Below are 24,579 nucleotides of genomic sequence, written 5' to 3' on the forward strand. Positions count from 1 at the left end.
CCATCAACAGTGTTGGGGGTAACTCATTACAAAAGTAACATATTAGGCCTACATGTAATATATTACTTTTAGCAGTAACTCAGTAATATAACTTATTACTTATAGGATTTCAGTAATATTGTACCAGTTACTTTGTCAAGTAACTCAAGTTACAAATTGAGTTACATTTGATTAAATCAAAGCACATATTTAAAAAAAGATACAATAATTTCCTAATCAAATTGTGTGTTTTTATGCAAATAAAGCAGGGGTGGGCAATTATTTTTCATGGGGGGCCACATGAGAAACCCAGATTGTTGCCGGGGGCCGAACAAATATTGTCATGCCGTAACCCATGGATGGGTAACTTTGATGATAGAGAGGGCCACAAAAAATGTCCTCGCTACCAGGTTTTGCTGAGGGCCGAACGGCGCCAGCGTGAAAGATTTGGTGCATTTGAAGCCATGTTTAGAGGAATAACTCATTTTTAATTAACAGTTGTGATGTCATTATTCAGTCTTAACCACCAATATTTCATCCTTTTCTCACTCACTCCTATGTCACCACCTGCTCTCAGGGTTTGAAATTAACTTTTTTGACCACCTGCCAATATGGCTGCTAGATTTTAAAGTTACCAGCCAATTAGAATTTCCACTAGCCAAAATGTTTTACTTGAAATAAATCAGAATATGAGCGGGTTAATTTAAGCATAAGTATCAGTAAGTGGCCCGGGATGATCAAAGCCTGTGTTGAGGGTCACACGAACAAAAATGCAGTCTTGAAGCTAAATAAATCCAAAACCAATGAGTTAATTATTTAAATTTCTAATTCAATGTAGCCTTTTAGTCATAAATATTATTGAAAGATATTCCATATTCCAGACTGAAATGCTATAACAGAAGTGGAGTATTGGCCAGAATGACATGAACATTGTTATGACCCTGGGGGTCATAGGTGACTTTATTCCCTGTAACCTACTGGGATCCTCTGTATTTTCTTTTCTTCATCTGCATGCCTGATTGACTGATGGGAGCCTGGTGCATGTCAGTGTGTTTGTGCTGTGTGACTGATTGGCTGTGTTCTAGGTGTCTGCATGCTGGTTGCTTCATCAAGGAGAGAAGTCATTCTACAAGGCTGTTGCTGATGGTGGCTGATTGGAGAAGATCAGCCACTGCTCCTCTACAAATGTGGAGGACGGACAGTTGAACAGCAGAGTGGAGGCGACAGGGGCTCCACTCATCGGTCTGCTCACATGGAAACCCATGTTCACTTGGTTCTGGTTGGTGTCTGTAAAGTTAAGGTAATTGTAATGTCTGTCTTTATGTTAAATTGTGTTAAGTGTACCAGTGAAAAGGAACATACCCTGTAACTGTCTTTAATCAAAGTAAAGTTGGACACTTATTCAGCGGGTATCTTGCATGTTGCGTTCAGGTGCACTGTGTAAAAAAAAAAAAAAAAAAAAAAAAAAAAAAAAAAAAATTGCAATTCCATGGCGGGCCACACAGGTGGCGCCCGCGGGCCGCATCCGGCCCGCGGGCCGCATCCGGCCCGCGGGCCGTAGTTTGCCCATGTATGAAATAAAGGAAAAGAATAAAATTTAGAATTTTGGATTCTTTACACTGACTTCAAGGCGGTTGAAATTATTTTTCGGGATGGTTCTGGGGCAGCGATGTCATTCTGCTGCTGCTGTTGTTTTGGTAAAAGTAATCCAAAAGTAGTGTAATAAGTAACAAGTTACTTTACACAGAAAGTAATATTGTAAAGTAACTTATTACTTTCAAATGAAAGTAACTACTAATATGTAGTATATTACATTTTTAAAGTAACTTGCCCAACACTGTCCATCAAGCATAGGCTGAGGGAGTTATTATTAGTAGCCTACTGTAGTAGTATGGAGTTTTCTGTAAACCTTAGCCTACAATTCCCATCAATGCCAACACTCTCACCTTAACAAATAATAAATAAATAAATAAATAAATAACAACAACAACAACCTAAACAAATAAAATCACTACTATTGCTATAATCCTTATGGATTTATAGCCTATAGACATGTGTCTGAACCGTACGCAATGGTCTGAACTCTGAAGTAGCCCAATAGAGTTATATAGGCCATGCCATAATGACCTTTGCGGTATTCTATGTCTCACATTTAGTGACATTTTATTTTATTGTATTGTAACCGCCTCCTCAGTAACCTTATTTTTGGGTTTGGATTATGTTGTGTTTTGGTGTGATTTCAGTTATTTGCATGCTTCAACTCTCATACTTATAGAGTTTTCATTTGGATTTGCTGTGATTGTGATTGGCTACTTGAGTGAGTGATACCTTGCCCCAGCTGATTGCTGTTATCTGTTGCAGGTGCCCTGCCTCTGGTCCTGTGCTTAAAAGCCCATGGCAAAGGAAAAGAAACAAGACTGTTCAAGGCTTGACACGGCACAGACGAGGCTTGTTGGTTTTACATGGTTTTAGCAGGCTACTTCCTCACAACTCTCAACCCCTTAATCTGTTTTTAAGGGTAAACTAATTCGCCGGACGGCGTGAGTTGTTGGAGCACTCTGAGACCTTTTACCTTCCATGTGTTCATGGAAGTCAGTTTTGTGGCCTAGGCTATATCACTGTGCTGTGCCAAGCTCTTTTCTATTGAGATGCATCTCCTGTGTACACTGTAAAAAAAATGTATCTGCTGTTTTACTTTTTGTACTGGAAAATAACTTTTATGTCATATTGCCCTATACCAAATATTCTCTTGTCAGTCCAGGGGATTTTGATAATCAAATATTTTGTATGTAAATAAACCCCCGCCTTTTTCTGACAATCATTGGTTGTCTTATTTGGGAATATTACTTGCCACCTCACTGATCAAGAACCTGTGTTTTATTGGAAGTGTCTCCCGCTTCTACAATAGGGAGTGACGTAGTCGGTATACTTTAAAACAGTATTTTAAACATCAAGTCACTGTTACAGTATAATTTTCTTTATTTGACTAAACATGTTTGTTATGAGACTAGACTAGGCCATCCAATTGATTACTAAGGCATATCCTTATTCAGTGTTTCCCACAGGATTTGGAGAGATTGGGGTGCAAGGTGTGGACCTCACACCCACTATAGGGGCTAAGGGGGGTCCATCAATCTGGTGCACTTTGAGAGCAAAATGAAGAGGCTAGATCTATGAGGAACTACACACATTAACATCACACATACATCACATTACTGTGGTGGCTTTACCATGATGAAAAAAATAATTGTCTCCCTGTTCTGCATACACAGGTCACTGGAGAATACTGCTTGCCTAAATACAATGGCCTATATCAAAATCAAAGTAACAAACAAGCCTACAATTAGCTTTGAAGGCATAAACAAAAGTAAAATAAAGTAAGAAGGAATTTACTAACTTTGGAATGATGTTCAGCCAAGTCTATTTGTAGTGGTCAAAATCTAGGCTTTTTGTGGTGTACCGCCACAAATAGATCAATGTATGGGAAACACTGTTATTTTATGACTGACAGTTCAGGTAGGCTATAAATTTGGATCAACAAACTATACACTTTGCTAGAAAACTGTCAAAAAGCCTATAGAGTCCTACTCACGGTTCGAGCGCATCTTCAAGGTTTGCGCTGTAGCAAACAGAGTAGCCAAACAGTTATGTGAAAATGCAGGAGACTTGCCACATCATCAACGGGCCCGTTAATTAGGACAATGCATTCATGTAAACAAAATACCCTATGTAATTCAATTATGACAGCAAACTGGAGTTGAAGGACTAATTGCGGTCTTCAGCAATGTGACGCAATCTATTCATTCCACTTTGTGCTTGTGCACAATAGCACCAATAATGTCCATGAGAAACTCAATAACCTGCATTGGGGCCTCTCACTGTTTCTATACCAAAGTAACAGTAAAAATGCCTAACATTAAAGAACTGGATTGTTGTTAATAAAAAATACTCTGTGTCTTTCCAACAATATCCTTTTAGTTAGTCTAGCCTTTCTAGTTAAAATGCATTCGAATAGGCTACAAAAGTAGGCTTCAGTAATGGTTCAATACATGCAGTGTCTGAGAATTAGCCTCTTTCACATTCCACCAAAATCAGCCATTTTGTGTCTAAAAGGTAGGAAGTAAAACGGGTGCAAGTAAGATATTAGAGCCCCAGGACTGTAACACCTAATGGGGTCCAGTCCCGGGCCCTAATCAATTGGCTGTGTAAAAGGGGCTTTTAAATGTATATTACATATTTTTTTTTATTTCATTAACAGAGCATGTGAACTTGGCCATAAGGGAAATTAATAATCCATCCACATACAAAAACATTTATGCAAAATACCCAAAAGTATATTGCCAACATTTTCTCCCCCCTTACTCATCAGAAGTGTTTGCATGCATAACACATTTGACAAAATGTGATGAGCAACAACAAATCACCCCACAAGCTATAGGCTGTGAAAAATGCTACCTTATCTGTAAAGGGGACACTGGTGGTGGGTACCCATTGAACCAATTTTCATTCAATTAAATTGAGCTGAGAGGTCAAGGGACCCCTTTGAAATCATTTTCCCTCACCAAAATGTAACCTATGTCTGTAGTGTTATTTAGCCCCCTTGCTGACAAGCTAGCATATTATGCTTGATACCAATGGATGCCTGGCTTAGGTCTTAGTTTCTTCTGATAACAGGATCTCCTGTTATCAGATGACCCTGCTACAGCCATTTGATTGCCCGCGAAAATCGGGAATGTTGGCAGACCACTCGCGGCCCACCTGCAGTACCTCCACGGTCCACTGCAAATAACATCTGCTACATTGCATTGCTGAGTTAACTTTAGTGTTGTATTGCAAATCAGAAGTTTGCTTGATTTTCATAGCAAATTAAGAATTCCATTTCAATTAGCTGTTTATAAAGGGTCAGGCCAGGAAGAGAGATAAGGGGGTGACTAGGTAAGCATCTGAGCTGTAATGTTATCAGAGCCACAATTGTCAGTGACAGAGAGAGGGAGGGAGAGAGGGAGAGAGGGAGAGAGAGAGAGAGAGAGAGTGTAGAAAAGGGTCCATAATGGCCCACCGTCAGGCCTGTTCTTAGGGCAGTCGATGCCCACGAGCCGGCGCGCCAACGACGTAATGATGATGACATCATCAATGATGACGTCAGAGTTCACCTGTGAGGTCATCGGCGACGTCAGGCAGTCTAGGCTGACTGTGATGGCAGACGGGACTTTACGGGGTCACCGATGATGTCATAGCATAGAGTTCACCTGTGAGGTCATCGGCGATGTCAGACATGGCATATATAGCAGGTGTTCTGTGACGCTGTATCCGGTATTCTTACTTACTCTCTATTCTACTTCATAATGTCTACCCTAACCACGACAAGATCCGAACCCGAGCTGAACCCTGGCTGTCTTACAACCAGCCAGGCCCTGGTGACCGACTGCCTTACAACCAGCCAGGTCACGAGTGGTATTCCTTCAACCGCGTCCGAGGACCGACATCTCTGTGGTTCTGATCGACCACGGCCCGTGAGCCCTCATCTACGATCCAGCACACTTCACGAGGCAAGCCCACAAGCTTCCTCACAGAGAGAGAGAGAGAAATCATGTGAGCTAGACTAAAATATTCTAATATAATGGTAGTAATTATTTGTCCTTAGTCCATTTTGCATGCTTTTCCCATAGACTGTAAATATTGGTTTTCCTGGTGGTGGCAATGTCTTCCAGGAGAACAATGCCCACAAATTGTGTGATCACCTTATGGTCTAAACTAAAATACTAATGTCAGCCATGTGCCAAAGCCTCTGTAATCATACATGACCCCAGTTGAACAATTATGGTAGATGCTGGAACAATGTTTCAGATGTTGTGTTCCAACACTGTCATAAAGTCATCAATCAAAATCAATGAGCTTGTAATGACATTGACCTTGATCTGTAATAACCCTTTCACAACAAGGGTCCAACCAGGGTTATTCCCAGGTTGACTTTAGGTATGAAAGGGTTAACCTGGGTTGCCCGACCCGGGTTGGCGACCCACCTTGACAGGTGGGTTGGACCAGGGTTGGACAAGTGTTAATTTCAGTGTGAATGGCACCACCCAGGTTGGTATTCGTTATGCTATTGCTAAAAGCTTGCTAATTGTTATGCACCTCTCCAGTGTGACCCGGGTGTGAATTGACAAAAGAAGGGTTGAACATGAGTCAAGTAAGCCTGGTCCATCCCTGGTCGTTTGTATGAAAGTGGTATAAGGGATGACAAAAACGTGCCAGAAAAAGAAGCTCATGGGCATAAAATAAAATAGATTGATGCTGATTTTTTTTTTTTTTTTTTAATAATTTGACTTCCATCTGGTACTAAAAACAAACAAACAAAAACAGACAGGAGCTTTAATATTCAAATTTATGAAATATTAGCAACATAATTGTATACTTTTACATAATGATTGCCCATTATAAAATCATTTATGGTGGTGGATGAGTTGAGTTCCCTCTCCCTCCCTCCCCTGATATGTGAAGCGCTTTGAGTTTCTAGAAAGGCACTAAATCCTATCAGTTATTTATATACATCAGATTAATTACGGTATGCCCACTTATCATTTAGAAACATCAGTTATGGTATATTGTAATGTTGAACATTTTCATTATAAACAGGTACAGTAAACAGGTGAGTAAAATGATTGGCAATGATTGGCAATTATTAAAAATACATGTTACATGTTACATAAAACACAAAAAAGTAATCAGACTTATTTCCATTGTGGTCCTTGGTCTTAGCAGACAATATCAACATAAACACACCATAAACATAATTAACAACAATTTACAACATTGCTACTAATATTGTAATAACCCCCTTCCCTGGGAGTTAGACCCCCTTAAGGGCCAACATGAGTCATTCAATACCAGCCTGACTACTTTATTTTGAGCAGTTTGAAGTTACGTTTTTATCCCCTTGGGGGCGCTACTGTACCATGTAATACAGGTGTAGTCAATGTGAGGCTGATTTGAAACCAATGGCAACATTTTGCTACTACAAAATCCATTCAAAATTGTATAATGCACATGACTATACAAAATTGGGAAAAATAACATGGATTAAAACAAGGTAAAATGCACTAAAATAAAACAAAACCAAAACCATAACCATACCAAACGCTTAAAAATATTAAAAACAACAAACAAAAACAAATACATGCTACGTGTTAATAGCACAGACCTGACATTATACAGCCCGTGGGCCAGAACCGGCCCTCATGATGGTTCTGCCTGGCCCGGGAACAAAGTAAAATTAAAAAGTATAAAAAATGCTGAAAACTATGTTTTCTATCATTTAAAGCAGCTACGAGCAACTTTTTCGATTGTTATTAAACAGTATAATTACAATATTGATGCATCACATCTTACCTATAATAGTAGCTGAGACCAAAGCCGTGTGTATCTGAGATTGCTCCCTTAGGTGATTATTAAGTCTATGTCGGTCTAAACTCGCGTCAACAGGGGGCTCTCTAAAGAGACCGGACCGGGTAACCCGGAAGTGAAACGCGGAAGTGAAACGCAGCTGCCTGCCTACGCCGTTTGCGCTGCCTAGCAACATAACATAAACAATGTGAATGCCACGCATACTCTCGGGAACATCTCTCGTTATATTCTAACAGGTTTTTTTGGAAGTTATTTTGTGGTTATGGCCGAAGTGGCTGCTGCAAACCGTTTCATTTCACTTCCTGATCTGCCCTGGCTACAGACAGAGTAACACTGGCCGATTCACTCGGGGTTCAAGCGAGACTACTCTGCGTTGGTCTCGTCGACTATTAGAGGTAAGATGTGATGCATTGATATTAAATTTATACTGTTTAATAACAATCGAAAAAGTTGCTCGTAGCTGCTTTAAAGTAGTGATCAAAATAATGCCCCTGGTAAAAATCTGGGTTTCTCATGTGGCCCCCCAGGAAAAATAATTGTCCAATTTGCATACATGTTAATACTGTAGTAGCATGCAAAATACAGGCATGCTGTGCTATTGTAACAACCTTTGCAAACCTGTCATTGAATTCTCTGATCCTCAATTAGTCTTGCATTATCATGTTATGATAATGGTTAAACTGGCAATGCATTAAATCTGCATATGTGCATTTGACAGTTTTATAATCTTGTTGAAGCAGCAACAATGGCTGGGTTTCCCAAAAGCTTCTTAGCGCTAAGAAGCTTCTTTAACCCTTCTTAAGGCCCCCTTAAGAAGCAAACGCATTTCCCAATTGCTTCTTAAGATGATCTTTCGTTACGAAGGCATGCGTTTCCCAAAAGCTTCTTAGCGCTAAGAAGCTTCTTTGACCCTTCTTAAGGCTCCCGTAAGAAGCCAACGAAGCCAACGCGTTTCCCGATTGCTTCTTAGACTAAAACTATCTTCCGTTAAGAAGGCTGCGTTTCCCAAAAGCGTCTTAGCGCTAAAATGACCTTTCGTTAAGAAGGTTTTGTAAGAAGGGTCTGGGGCATTCTTAACACCTTCTTAATGACGAAACACTGGCAGATCCAGCCGCGTCAGGCAAAAGGAGATACTTGTGTCCACTGTTCCTCTTGTGTTTTTCCCTTTTTCCTTTCTTTCATGCACCCTTTAGTGTTTAAAATTGGGGAACACTTGAAAATCTCCCCTGTATGTATGGTTACTTGTGTTTTAAATGTTTTACCGTAGGCTATATTCCTCTAATCAGAATGGATTCCTTTTATAATAAGAATCTCGTGGATTTATATAGCACCTTTCACAGAACCCGAGGTCGCTTAATTTTTGTAGTGTTTCTCGCAATTTTGTTGTATGCTGTGTATATAAAGCAATATGAACTGCAGTCCATGTCTGAAATAAATAATGTTTAATAGAAGAAGTTCTTGTTTAACATGACCACGATTAGGTTATTCTACAACAGTGTTTCTCAACCACTGGGTCGTGGCCCACTGGTGGGCTCAGAGTGCCATCTAGTGGGCCGCAGAGGACCTCTCACATCGAGATGGTGGACAGCTCCAGTTAAGATGCTTCTTAAGAGCTTTTTTTTTCCCCCCTCTCTTCTGTTAAGAAGGCGTTTGGGAAACACTTCTTTGGAGCCTTCTTAACTCCTTAAGAAGCTTCTTAACTCTTAAGAAGCTTCTTTGTTGGGAAACTCAGTCAATGTCTTTAGTCAGAAACGATTCTTGGTTATCAGTGAAATTTCCATCTTCTGCTCCTTCACTTAGGATTGCTACCAGTGTTGATATTGTGGCATTGGGGTCCAACAGTTTAACCAAAGGCACATTCACACCTCTCTCTTTAAATATCGTATTCTGCAGAGTCATAGCCTGCATTGAGTCAATGCCTAAGGATGAAAGAGGCGATTCATCGTTCAGCTCACTTTTGTCAGTACCAATGGTCTCACTGACTAGTGATTTGACATACTCTTTAGGCGGGACGGAGTCTGCTTGTTTAAATACTGAATCATCATTGGATTTTCGGAGAGTCTCCTCTACCAGTGGGCGCATGCGCCTGGTCAAGGCATCATTTTGAGAGAGGATGTTGTAATGGATGTTTTTGAAGTGAAACCTGCAAACAACCTGTTGGGGTCTGTTGAGCACAAGGCATTGCTCCAAACTTTGAGAAATCTCAGCCACATTCAACACCACCATCCCCTTTGCCTCCAGAAACTTTTGCAAATGCTCCTTGTTCAAGAGGAGACCAACATTCAGAGCTCCCCAGTTGATAGACTGACCAGGGAGCCCAAGTCTGCGTCTATACTGACAGAATGCATCAAGGAATGAATTGGCTGCTGCATAGTTTGTTTGTGATGCATTTCCCAGAAAAGCAGAGATGGAGGAGTAACACACAAAGTAATCTAAGTGACATTGCTGTGTTGCGTGGTGCAGATTCAGAACACCGTTTACTTTGGGTTTGAGAACTTTCTCATAGAGAGATCTATCAAGGGTCTCAATCAGCCCGTCATGCAAGACAACTGCACTGTGAAACACTCCTCTGATCGGACAAGCAGGGAATTTCTGGCCAATGACACAGATAACCTTGTGCACATTCTCAGAGACAGATACATCACACTCCATGCACGTGATGCATGAGCCATACCGTTTCTCCACATTGTGTATCTCTTGTTGCATGTCCGGTGTGGGTCTGCTCCTAGAGAGTATGACAATGTTTCCTCCCCCTTTTTGAGAAATGAACTTGACTGTTTCAAAGCCCAACCCAGAGAGACCACCTGCCACAATGTACACAGCTCTCTTTTGGAAAAGCACCTTTTTTGTTGGCAGCAATGGAATGTCAGATAGTTTACCTTGGACATCTTTACCGTTGACATCTTTTTCCAGTGCCAAAACAGGCAGTTTCTTTGAGTTGAAGTATGATTCTGATTTCCCTGAAGGAAGGGCGTTGATGCTTTCTGATGTCACACTCTGAAAGGTAAAGCTCTCAAGGGCAAATTTCCTGTCCATGAGCCAGTGATGAATGTGTGGCCTCCGTGCACTCAGGGACCCCTTCTGGAAGATGGTTGACATGTGAATGGTCTGTATGTGAACACTTTCCTTCACACTTTGGAAAGCATCTTGAGCAAGCCAACACTGAGACTGAAATTCACAGATGATGACAACATTTCGAACATCAGGAAAGCTGCAAATCTTAGCGATCAGACATTCATCAAATGGGGGCAGGATAACAAATGCATCCACTTGATTAACATCTACAAACGAGCTATTGGACTGTGTGCCAGTAATGACATGCCATCCTGATTTGTGAGATGTGAGGGCCAAGACTTTCATCAGAGCAGAGTCAGGAACCGAGGATATGATTCCTAGACGTTGTTTGGCTCTGGGCAAAGCTCGATGCAGGATCTCCCATGCCAGCACAAAGTATGAAACACAGGGTGTTTTTAGGAATTGGAACCGTTTGATACTGTAGCACACATCCTCTGGAACTGTGATCTTGTTGGCTGCAACAACAGGGTAACACGAAACAACGTGGTCTCCAACTTTCAATTTTTTTACATTCTTTCCAGCTGCTGTAATAGTGCCACTGAAATCAAGAGCAAGTAGCTTGTGATTCTGAGATGAGTATTTGTTCCAGTAGAGTGTCTGGCCAAATTTCAAATGTGAAGCACTGACAGGGAAATAATCAGATGAATGAACACATATCTTACTGAGCTGAATTTCAACTGATTTCTCACTGAGTGCCTGGTGTTCATCATTCAAATGAGTGGCACACACTTGATTCATTGCATGTGCATCAGCTGTCAGGAGGATGTAGGGCTCAGACAATGTAGAGCAGACACTGCCCTCTGAAATGTCAGTGATTTCAACAGGGGTTCGGACAATAGAAGGATTCAAAACCAACCCATCTTTCACCACCAATTCTGGGTACTTACTGCAAGGATATAGTCTCAAGACCTGAGCCAGAGCTGCAATGTCCTTAGCAGAGACAGAATTTATGTCAATCAGCTGAAATGAAAGATCTGGTATCTCTGCAGCAAATGATCTTGTCATGCCAGAGAGGGCAAAACCTGGACTTATGTGGTCTACTGTGACTTCAGACGAACGGTAGGTTATTGTTCTGATGGAGTTCGGAAATCTAATCGCCTTCAGTTCAAGGACTATCTGTCGGAAAATCTCACAGTACTCCACCAATTTCTGCAGGACAATATCAGCTGCCAGTGAACTGAGTTCTTCTTTACCCCACACAAACAAGACCTCATCAAAGTTTTTCTCGAGATCTGTGATATTGATGTTTGCCAAGAGAGCAGGGAATCCATCGCTCAAGATATCTTTTGCATGTGTCAAGGAAATGTACCTAGATCTTGAGTCCAGGTGTGGTTGCATGGCTTTAGATATCCCTAAACAGTCACAGAAGACCAAGGCCTTAGGAGGAGGTGAAGGAGTGGATGTGGTGTCTTCAGAGACAACATTGAAGTCATTATGGTAGAAGTATTCCTCAACTACGTGAGAACGACTACCAACGTACTTGATTACCACATGCTTAACTTCAACCAACACTCTGCCTTCTTTATCTGTGAAGCAGCCACATACCTCAAAGTGATCAGGACCCACATGAATTGCTCGCAGATAGATAATCATCTCATCTTGCAAGGGTTCAAACACTGTCAAGCTTCCTATTTTAGTAGGAAACGCTTGCCTGCCAGCAAATGTATTTTCTGTTGGAATTGGGAGACGCTGCATGAAGAGATCAAGCACAACAGGATGGATGCAGTAGTCATGCAATTGAGGCCGTAATTCTTCTGGAACTTTGACTACTGAAAAAGCCTCCATCAGTTCTTCCCCATGGTGCACATCCCCCTTATTTTGGAAAACTTCCCCATACTGAAATCCACCTTGAGAAAGATATCCATAGAGGTCTTCAGAGCTCACAACAGATGTGCATCTTTTGTAGATGGAGCTTAACGAAAGACTTTGCTCCCCAATCAAATTCTCTCGCTTGGAAACTGTGCCTGATGCATAGACTGCGGATGAGGAGAATACTGTGAAACTAGTTTCATTCCCCGCTTGCTGTAGTTGCACTTTCATTTCTGGTGCATTCTGAGTTAAGACAAATGGACTCTGAAAATTGACACTGAGCTGAAGTGAATTGAGGGGCACCTTTGGTTTGGCGCTAGCCATGAATGTGGCTAAACCCAACTCGGCATAGAAGGCTCCAGGGAGGATGGGTATACCATTGTGTGTATGCTCTCTCAGGTAGGATGAAGAGTCAGACAACAGATCACAGCTGAAAACATTGCTTTCATTGCCAAATTGAGACAGCACAGGGTGATTACCTGCTATGCTGTTCTGTCCTGCACCAATGATAATATCTCTCTGAGAGCAATCAAACTGGTATCTCGGGAAAGGCAATGGCATTGTCTCATATCCTCTGTAGAAGTGGTTCCAATCTACCTGAACCCCTAGTTCGAACAGCTTCGACACAACGCTCATTGCCGTTTCATCATCTTTGTCTGGCTGCACCGAGGCAAGAACCAGGGTGTTATTTCCCAGAGATTCCATGATGTTCCTTTGGAGGGCCCTTCTTGGGCCGATCTCCACAAAGACTACATTCTTCTTCCCTTTAGTTGCTGATCTCACTGCCTGCTCAAAAGAGACTGGCTCACGAACATTTCTGGCCCAGTATTTTCCTGTGCAATAATCAGGCTGCTCTGCCTCCTTGCCTGTCACCGTAGAGAACAACTCTGTCTCTAGTTCATTCACCCGTAAGGAGCCAATGCTCTCTTCTATTTCAGACAGAATTGGGTCCATCATGTGGCTATGATAAGCAGCAGGGACATCTAATACACGGAGGAAAAGATTCTCACTCTTGTCTGAGGTGCTTAGCTCATCATGGAGGCTTTTTATTGCATCTGCATCACCTGAAAGGGTGCAGGACTGGGGGCTGTTGAAAGCAGCAATGCAAACCCTATCAGAGTAATGAGGGAGAAGATTAACAACCTCCGATACAGCCATGTTGCTGATCACGAGCATCTTCCCTCCTGTGACCTTGCTCTGGAGAGTACTGCGGATATAGATGACTTTTACTGCATCCTCAAGAGACAACAGGCCAGAACAGTGAGCAGCTGCAACCTCTCCAACAGAGTGTCCAAGTATTGCATCAGGCTTGACACCCCAATGCTTGAGAAGGGTGGCAATGCCAACCTGAATGGCAAACAAGAGGGGCTGGACAACATCTGCTTTTGTGAAGTCACTACTCTCAATCTCACTCTCAAGTCTGTCCAAGATGCTCAGTTCACACAACCTTTGGAAAAGTTCTCCAATCTCTTTGATCTTATCTCTGAACACAGTCTCTTGTTTCAGTAGCTGTTTACACATGCCATGGTAAGTGACACCATTTCCACAGAAAACAAACACTAACCTTGGATCTGAGTAAGAGGGGGCAACGTTTTTGCTTAGGGCAGATTTTAACTGATCTTTAAGATCAACTGCAGATGAAATAATGATGGCCTTTCTGTATTTGTGTTTGAGATGGCTCCTCCTGCAAGCTGATGTGTACACCAGAGAATCCAGATCAACCATGTCTTCTGTATCTAGCTGTTTAATGGTGTCTTCCATCATCAAAGTGAGAGATTTTGGAGAATTTGCTGACATGACAAAATACTTCCTTTGTTTCCCATTATTGTCTTGCAGAAGGTATGACTGTTTGTGTTGCTTGACAATAGCATGTGCATTTGTTCCCCCAAAGCCAAAGTTGTTCACTCCAGCTATTCTTTCACCAGAGGCTCGCCACTTTTCTGCTTCAGTAGGAACTTTTATATTTAGGGCTTTGGCATCTACACTGGCACTGTCTTCAGAGTAGAAAACTGAGGGAACAATAGTTTCATGCTTCATCATTAACAGTACCTTAATGAGTCCTGCCACTCCAGCTGCAGATTCTGTGTGTCCAATGTTGCCCTTCACAGAGCCGATCCTGAGTGTCTCTGATCCTGGAGGTTTGGCTTTAGCAATGACGTTTGAGATGCTCCCTGCCTCTGTTGGGTCTCCAGTTGGGGTTCCAGTGCCGTGGGCCTCTATGTACTGGACATTGGCAAGGTCAGACTCTGAGTAGATTCTGCGCAGCAGCTCCTCTTGTTGAACCATGGAGGGCTTGGTGATTGGAGAGACTGTGTGACCATCTTGGTTGACTGCTGTTTTGCTAATGATGCCCCATACATGGTCACAATCCTGTAGAGCCTGTTTGACATAGAAAGCAGTTGTCAAATTATTCAATAAATTATAACCCTGTGTTATGATGGCATATTGTTGTACACAGTCAAGTTTAAATATTAAAATTAATAGGTTCCATAGGAACTTTTAGAAGCCATTACAGAATAATTTCAAAGTACATCTATAGTTACCAATAAAGAAAATGAACTGTTATGAATACAATGACATTTCTTCATGTGTAGAAGAAGCAAAATGCCATTGCATAAAGTATTTTAGCTATTAGTAAACAGTGGTATACAAGCTAGCAAGTGTTGTGGAAAAACATCTTTAGTACGAAATGCTAGGTAAATTAAAGTGATAATCTCAAATATGTTCATGTAAATAAATGTCTGTTAAGTCACTATCTATCTGATAGTGAGTTAACACAGCATTTGAATTTTCAGTATTGCAGCATTTATGAACTTGGTCTTGAACTTGTGGTGACACCGGGAATGCAGAGCTAATACAATAGATTCACTCTGTAAGTTACTGTAGGTTACCAACAACTCTTGTGTGAAGGTGGATAACAAGCTACTTTTTCCCCCAGTCTCTGCTAGCATTACGGATGGTTACTATGGCCGAACAAACTGTTTGGATCTCACCTGCAATTACTACTCATCACCATAGGTGTCACCCAAGAGAACAAAACTGAAAATTTAAGAGATTATATTCCACTTTAACATTCCAGTGGGTTAAAGATTCAGAGAATAAAGTTCAACAGAAATTCACTGTGCATGATCAATGTATTCTACAAATAAAACGTTCATCTGAGGGTGAGCTGTTTGCTTGTCAAGTAGGTGTAAAGGTGAGCTGATATAATTTACTGCCACTAATAATACAATAGGTTAGGTAATTTCAGCAAAGCAATCTTATGACACGTCAAAAACACATTCCAACTCCATAACTCTCATAAAGAATGGAAAGGCATCCTTGATCAAAAATAGAATTGGTTGCTATAGGGCAGGCTAAGGTATCTTTCTATGTTTGTCCTATTTTGCATATATGGAAGCCATAATAATGTATAAGCATTAGTAGTAAAGGGTGTGCTTTATTGCAATTTACTATGGCACGGTTCTTCTCAAAAATAAATCAGTCATATTCATCTCAAAATCACAGGTTTTTGCTATACACGCTTGAGAAGTTAGTTCGATTTAATATCTATGTAAAGTAAAACACAGTACTTGCTTTGAAAATTGTGGATCTCAAGCAAAATCTGATAATCCCTGTTGCTACCATATATATATTTAGAACACGGCTCTCTTGAATACTCGATTCTGATTGGTCAATCAACAATATTCACTGGTCATTATTTCTCGACAACCGACCGCTGCTCTGCCACACCTGGATTAATCAGTTGATAAGAGCCTTTTGTCAGCAAGCCACTACTAATTAGGCCAACCAGTTGCAGCTGTGGTGTCTTGTGTGCCAATTACGAATGAAACCGCTTTGTCGTTGAAAACGCTATTAAAAAATATATTTGAATAATTATTTTTGCCAGATTATTGAATGATTTAGTTGTAGGCCGTGTTCTAAGCGGGATAATGTATATTGAGGCGGTGATTACTGGGAAATAATGACCTTCAGGTGAACGATTAAGCCCTCCGCTACGCGTCGGGCTCAATCCACCTGTCGGTCATTATTTCCCCCGTAATCACCGCCTCAATATACATTATCCCTTACATATATATTGTCGAAATGGGTACGGTGCGCCCACATCCCCTCGAACCCCACAGTGACTTTGGGTCATATATCCTACAAGCCAACATGCACATTCAGCGGAGGAGTGATGTCATCTGGGACACCATGGCTTTGTGTTGCTCAGAGAGCAGTAGCCGAATGGCATGAAGAAAAGAAGAAGTTAGAGGTTATTGCATTATGATGTTATAATTCAGTAATTATAAGGTTTATGATCAGGTTTTGTTTATGTGTTTAATAGAGTACAAGTGGTAATCGAGGTGTTCTAAATGTGTCTGGTGGATACGTATGAAACTAAGGTTACAGTACAAGTACAGTAGAATTAAAACATTATGAGTCTCACACACGCAGGGCACACAGGGCCTGTGGGGTAACCATGCTGTGTGTGGCAATGTGCACGCATCCGGCGCATGGGATGCCGCAGAACCAAAGAGGAACACTCACGTGTAGGATGTAACATTCACGTGCGTGTATCTGGAATTATAGATGGGCTTATGACCAAGGGTAAGATGGTAGGCTATGTGAGGTGTCAATGATCAATAATCAGTAATCAATTATATCTGTTGTGATTTGTGGTAACATGACTGAGCATTTAGAGGGCACATTCAGACACAAGGTAATGCAAAGTCATCAATGTGTTTTATATAAGAGGGGTAAAAGAGGAAGTAGAACAGGTGCATGCTTGAGAAATACAGTGGTTGTCTGGAGATATGTGGAAATGTGTCTATGGAAAGTCACAGGAGTCGCAAGGTGGATATATTGAGGAAGTTCAGTGTCCTGTTTGGAAACGATTCGGGGGGAAATGAGGAAGTAGTGGCGAGGTAGGATATTGGCTAAGGGGAAATGATTTGGCGGAAAGGTGTTATAAAAGAAGGGAGAAATCATCAGTTGGGGTCTTCACGTCCCCTTGCGTGCAGATGCTATTTCCGATCGAACCACGAACCAACCCACGGACCAACCAGCCAGCTTAAACCAGCCACGGAGCGAGAGCGAACCCTGACCGAGACCCAGTTTGAATCAAACGGGTAGGAAACCTTTTTAACCCAGGTGTAGGATGTAGTCCGTATAAGGAGATCATCTGTGGTTAACACAGATTACGTTTAGATGGGTTTCGGGCTGATTTCTGGGTTTTTAACTGTTAAATGATATTATGTTCCTGTTGGTTAGCGGCTGGGTCGGGAGGAAGTTCGACGTGATTTAGGGGAGGTGAGCGTACTATGGTTGGCGAAGCCGTTTTGTCGTAAAACAGGAAATATATGATATAAGGGGAAAAAGCTAATTTAAAATAGGAAACAAATATTTTTCAATAAATTACCTAGGACGAGGAAGTTTATTATTGGATATATAATTAGAATCATAGCCGGTATTCATAGGAAGTGGGTTTTTCCATAGAAAAGGACTTAAGGCAAATTATTCTATTCAGAGAAAATGGATATAAATGATCTATAATTATATAAGAATATTTCCCATATGGTAAAAGGGAGTAAATAAATCATTTCATTAGTCACACACCTTGATTTGTAAAGTACGTGCGATCACATGGTGGAGGCATTTCCATTGTAAAGCGGTTTAAATTAATTTCTCTAACAAAGATAAAGGTGTATGAAGATTGAATAATTGTAAACAAATGTTGTACAGTTGACATATCAGAAATAAATCTGCTTTCATACCCACACTCCTTGTTATAGAATGGAGCATTGTTATTTTCAAAGTGACATGCAGTGTCTGTTATGCTAAAAACCCTATAAATGAATTTCCCCACTTAAAGTAGATGCATTTAAATAAACTACAGCTATAGAGGAATAGATTATATTTGTTAAAAGTTGGGAAATAAGTCTGTTTCATACCCACACTCCTTGTTATAGAATGGAGCATTGTTATTTTCAAAGTGACATGCAGCGTCTGTTATGCTAAAACCCTCTAAATGAATTTTCCCCCTTAAAACAAGTGCATTTATATAATATACAATTATAGGGGAATAGATTCTATTCAGTGAAAGTTTAGAAATAATTCATTTTCAGGCCTACACATATGGGTACAATATCGGGTCATATCTCTTGATCATTTAACTCATTCATGGCCAGTTTAGGACTGCCAATATTTAGCACAGGCCAAAGATTTTCATAATTGTTGGTCATCTTTCAAGACCCACAGTAAATTATCTATTAGCACCAAAGTGATTTGCAATACCTCAAAATTAAGATGTACGTCTCTGGGTTCACCAGAAAAAAAAGTGAGCTTTTAGCAGGGGCGGTTTTAGCATCAGAGCTTTGGGTGGGCTCAGCCCACCCAAAGGTCATGGACCACTGAACCCGTAGGGGGGTCCGGGGGCATGCCCCCCCGGAAGAAAATTTTGTACAGTTTCAAGTAAAAATGGATCAAACTGGCGCACTTTGAGATCAAAATGAAGAGACTAGATCTATGAAGAACTACACACATCAATATCTTCTTTACCGTTCTGTGGTTTTACAGCAATGAAAAAATAATTGTTTCCCTATATATACTATATATATTCTGCATACAGGTTACTATATGGTAGAATTATGCTTGCATAAATAATACCAAAATCACTTCAGGGGAGTTTCAAGTAAAGTAACATTTTGCTTTGTAGGCAAAACAAAAGTAAAATTAAATCAAAAGGGAACTTCCTAACTTATTGGCTGGAATAATATTCCGACAAGATAATAATATACTGTAAGCACTAAAGCAGGAGTTTGCAGTCAACTAGTTGAAATTAATATGTGGCAGTATTTGTGGGGGTCAAAATCTATGTAGGGTGTACCACCACAAATAGATCAGTGTATGGTAAACACTGACTATTAAATTGTGTGACTAGAAAGACACCAATAAATCTGAGAAAATGTACTTTAATTTTGAACAACAGCACTACAACGGTGGCATTACAAATGGTATTATGAAATTATTGTGTGAAAAAACAAGAATGCCACTTTTTTCATGAACTTTAAGCAGAAAATTAAAAAATAGTTTTAAAGCAAAAATAAATAATAAATAAAGATCATTTTAACATTGGCTCAACCAGCCCATCTTACTGACCACCAGGGGTCCTGGTCCTTAATCCCTTTTTATTACTCCCATGCCACTGGTACTGTACACAAACAAGGCTGTTTAAATATCTGCCTTGCAGTCCCTTAGAGCAGGGGTGTCAGACTCATATTAGGTAGAGGGCCGGATTTGTTCAACTGAGACCTCATGGGGGCCGGATTTTTTTTTAACTAAAATCAATTCGACTCATTTACTGTACCCATTTACTTCACAAAAGAAATACTGCTCTTTCCATTTCTCTTGAAACTGCCTGCATTCCGTGTCAACCTTTCTCTTTTTCGACAGCATCTTGTTCAGGGGCGGACTGGGATCATAATTCAGGCCGGGCATTAGATACCAAGCAGGCCAGGCCGATACGGGCCGACGCGCGTACCGGCGTCAGAAAAATTTGGGCCGTTTAAAGCTCAATTTGGGCCGTTTGAAGCCAGATGTGGGCCGTTTGAAGCCCAATTTGGGTCGTTTAAAGCCAGATTTGGGCCGTTTGAAGCCCAATTTGGGCCGTTTGAAGCCCAATTTGGGCCAAGTCCAATTTTACAATGAGATGCACCCACTTTAATCCTGAATAAAGTAATAAAACCACTAGTAAACCAGTAGGCGGCGCCTGGCTTGCTGTTCAGTGAGTGGCCTGACTGCGGGCACAATTTTTTTTTTTTTTTGCAGGCCAGGCCAGGCCAGGCCAGGCCACCGGGCATTTGCCCGACGTGCCCGATTATGCAGTCCGCGCCTGATCTTGTTGATTCTTTTGTTTTTTGGTAGGTAGCTGAATGCGCGATTCAATTCCAGCGTGGCATCATGGCGGCTTTGTTTACACCTGATGACCTACTGACATACTTCCTTGTAGTGCAGGTTAATTAACTTATGAATGAACTCTTAGCTTGCTTATTAGCCACACGTAGTTCATGATAATGGGGTGCGAATTTAATAATAATAATAATATATATATATATATTTTTTAATATTCCAAAACATCTCGCGGGCCGGATGAAACCTGCCCGTGGGCCGGATCCGGCCCGCGGGCCGTATCTCTGACATCCCTGCCTTAGAGGGAAATAACAAGCCTGTAAGAACTTTTATTGAGATACTGAACTAACATCACAGCAAGACATAAGTGATGCCATGCACGCATGTTAAGCTATCGTCATCATCACATCAGACAGGCTGTGTAAAGCAGCCACTTGCGATTCTGAAGGGCTTAATTTCATTCAGATAACAAGGGACCCGTTTGAAAATGTTTGTCACTTATGCCCATATGTTTCTCAAAAAACATCACATCCATTTACACCCGCTTACTGCGAGCTAGCATGACATGGCTGGCTGGTGCCATGGTAGCCTACCTACCTTCCTCCAGTCCACCTGTTTGTCTGGCAGGCACAGCGACAAGTTCTTTTGTTTAGCCTACGACAACGTTACGTGCTAATTTGCATATCAATATGCGCTAATTAAGTAACTACTAACGACTCTGACTGTTCAATGCTCACCTCAGTTTCATTGATCATGAGTGGGGAGAACGATTGTGTGGACTGTGGAGGACCACTTCGCTGCTGTACTGTGTGTGACCTGTGTGAAGTGATGTGGGATTAGGCAGATAGATGGAGGAGGGAGCGCCTGCGCAGCCGCGGTTCTAGAAACTTTTCGGGTGGGCTGAACCCCCCTAAATTTTTGTCTCAGCCCACCCTAAGAACATAGAGGGGGGGGGGGGGAAACATGCACACAGCGCATTGAGTGTAGTCAGAAACTGCTACTAATGACCACCATGGATTTGGAGAGGGATTAAAAAAAAAAAAAAAAAAAAAAAAAAAAAAGTTTTTTTTGCCTCTATTTTTTTTGGGTGGGCTGAGACTATTTTTGGGTGGGCTAAAGCCCACCCAAAAACGGCCTAGAACCGCCCCTGGCTTTTAGCATGTTCTGTACTCTACTTATAGCCATTTATATACACCCTGTTTTCACCAAAAAGGTCTCTCTGAGAAGAGAAATTGCAGAAAATTGCATTTTTGTAAAGGACACAATCTCAGGCAGAACTCGCTCTCAATTCTTTTATTTTGAACTGTATTGACATCAGACATGTAAATATTATTCGTTATGACACAAATGACAAAATATATATATATATATATATGTATACATGAAGTGCTTTTTTTACATTCAACAATACAGTTTACTCAGTGTGAGTGAGTGTGAATGTGTGTGTGTGTGCGCGGGGCCCATGTGTGTCTCTTTACATTACATTACATTTCGTCATTTAGCAGACCTAAATGACCGTCCTGACCGTCCTGACCTCATTCTGAGATGTGGGCTCACAATCGGCTCCTCATCTGAAATAAAAGCAACATATCCTCAGTAAACTATATAATCACATTTAGTACAGAGACAGTGTAGTGTACTAGTGTCTCAATAAACTATACGATCATAGAATGCAGAGATCAGTGTAGTCTCTCTCACACACACACACACACACACACACACACACTCCTTACCGCAAGATCATCCGGGTCCTGTCGCATTGGAGTCCAGTCTTCCTCGCCCTCGACAGGAAAGTGGCCGTGCTGCTTGGCTCTGTGTGAAAGCAATTTCTGTGGCGAGGCTGCTGTTCTCCTCCTGCTCACAAAGTTGTGACTCCGTCTCGTCTCTTTCGGGGTGGCACACAGGAACGGGGCCCAGGGACCAGGATCGATCATGTTGGTCACGGGTTTGACTACCGCGAACAACTGATCGATGTCCGCTGCCCTGCAGCAAGCCGACCAGCTCGTGCAGCGTGCCGAGGGGCGTTTCAATGGCGTTTCTCCTCTCTGCACAAGGAAGCGCGTTTCTCTGTTTTCTGTTTTTCCTCCTGCTCATTTCAAAACAACAGCTGCGGTATGTGTTTGTTCACGTGTTGTCGGCTTTTCTTTGAGGGCAGGGACCTGATACAATGTCACAGGCTGGGGAAGTCTTTGAACTACGCGCTGCACTAATAAAAACAAAAACACGTCAAACACGTCATTGGCGGGGAGGGCTATTCCTGATAACACGTCAAAGACGTCTTTGGCGGTGAATGAGTTAACAGAAGTGAAAAACATAAACTTGAACCTGAAAGTCAATACAATGATGTTGAAAAATAAAAATGTTACCTGAAAGTCTCTTATTTTTTATCTTGAACTTGAAAAATACCAAAATGTATTCAAAAGTTTTTTTCAGTTAAATTTTTTTTGAGTATTATTTTATTTTTTCAGTTTCAGATTTTTTTTTCTTCATTCAGATCTTTTATTTTTTTCATTCAGATCTTTTTTTTACAGATTCAAATATTTTTTTTTAGGTTTCAGATGTTTTGTTTTTTTCGCTTCTAAGTTTCTCCACTTTCGGTGACGAAAAACTTTCAAGTTTCATTTGGCCTCGATCTGACGTGGGGGCGGTGCCCTCAACCGAGAGGGGCGTGGAATAACTGAGTGACAGGTCGCCCCCCTCCCCCCGCCCTCCTGCCCTGTTACATCATCAACCTGCGCTACCAACAACTGCTATAACTTCTGTCTAATAATGGACTGGAGACGTTACTTCAAATCATTGGTTCTTCTTTAATTAGTTTCTCCGACAAGACATCACATACTACAGGCTTGCTGCCATCTCTGAGTCATTCATTCATGTTACTGAAAGTTAACGTTGTTTGTTTCTTCTTCTATGGAAAACGTTTCTTCTTCTACAAATCTGTAGACATCTTTACATTAATCTGGGCCATACTGCCGCCTAGTGGCAGGTCAAGGATAAGGTTTCTATTACTTGTATACATCAATATAAATCGCTGGTGAATGTTAGATAAAAGATAAATTCAATTGAAACTATTATGAGCAAATGTCCACAGTGTTCAAGCTCAAATGATCATGATAAACAAATACAACAGAAGCATTGTTTACAATGGCCCAAACACCAGTATCTGCGGGTACCACAGTTCAGGTAATACTACCACCACCACCACCCCTACTACTACTACTACTACTACTACTACTACTACTACTACTACTAATAACAATAACAATAATAATTACAATTTCTCTGGGACAAGGACAAACATTACCATGGTAATGTGACATTTAGCTACACTTGGATCATGATGTATCGCGCATCTTCGTCAACGCCCCTTATGAGGATTAAATGTTGAAACTATACTTATTTATATATATATATCTATCTATTTATATGTGTGTGCGTGTGTGTGTGTGTGTGTGTGTGTGTGTGTGACAAACAAACAGCATAAAATACTAAAAATTAACCTGAAAAAAACTTTTGAATACATTTTGGTATTTTTCAAGTTCAAGATAAAAATAAGAGACTTTCGGGTAACATTTTTATTTTTCAACATCATTGTATTGACGTTCAGGTTCAAGTTTATGTTTTTCACTTCTGTTAAATGATCAAGACCTTTGGCCCGATTCTGTCTCCATACACACCGTGATCAAAATGTTAAATGCAATGTCATTCACTTATTATGAAAGGGTTAGAAGGGTTTCTCATTTGAAGGGAATACATGTACTGTGGATGATTAGAAGTTCTATAAGACAGCATTTTATTCTGGGAACGATTGTATTGGAATTTATCTGATTAGAAGTTCTATAAGACAGCATTTTATTCTGGGAATGATTGTATTGGAATATATCTGACTGAGAATTTGACAAGGCAGCGTTTTATTCTGGGAATGGTTGTACTGGAATTTATCTAGCAGGATCGTTTCAAGTCCTGGACAATAATACCCGTTGATTGTTATGAAGTATTATTAGAAGTGTTATATTTACATAAAGAGAGAGAAAACATTTCCTCTTTTCTAAGGAACTGGGCGCGGGGCACTTCAACCGTTGCAAACCACAGCATGTCCACACGCGCAGGAACTGATGATGAAGTCAGATTAAAGAAAAGTCTTTGTGGAACATAGTAATTAAGATTCTAATACATAGTTGACAATTTGGCATGGGACGGGAAAATTATTCATTGGGGAATGAGGGTTAACGGGTTTTTATTTAAATTTAGTTCAGAGTATAAGTGAGTTGCTTTCTCCTTCTGAACCACAGGTGAAGCAACCCGCATGTAGATGAAAGGGGGAAAGAGAACCCTTCCCCTTTTCACTAGCCGACTGCTATTATTAGGTGCAGGAGGCCACATGCAGCAACGGACAACTTATGAGGAAGATTACAGTAACTG

At 41.0% G+C, this 24,579-nt stretch overlaps 1 protein-coding gene across 1 annotated transcript in view; it reads right to left on the reverse strand.

Annotated features, from left to right (window-relative positions):
* Positions 1-1,105: 1,105 nt before the first annotated feature.
* LOC310770974 (uncharacterized protein) overlaps positions 1,106-24,579 on the reverse strand; it is a gene marked incomplete at its 3' end in the record, with an annotated part of 36,848 nt that continues 13,374 nt past the window's right edge. Inside the window, exons 7-8 of the mRNA XM_083631870.1 lie at positions 11,768-14,646; positions 1,106-1,223 (exon numbers count right to left, since the gene is read on the reverse strand). Of these exons, the coding sequence (XP_083487996.1) occupies positions 1,106-1,223; positions 11,768-14,646 (2,997 nt within the window). The remainder of the gene's footprint in view (positions 1,224-11,767; positions 14,647-24,579) is intronic.

The sequence above is a fragment of the Poromitra crassiceps genome (assembly GCF_964638095.1).
Source record: "Poromitra crassiceps genome assembly, chromosome: 2".
NCBI classification, from domain to species: Eukaryota; Metazoa; Chordata; class Actinopteri; order Beryciformes; family Melamphaidae; genus Poromitra; species Poromitra crassiceps.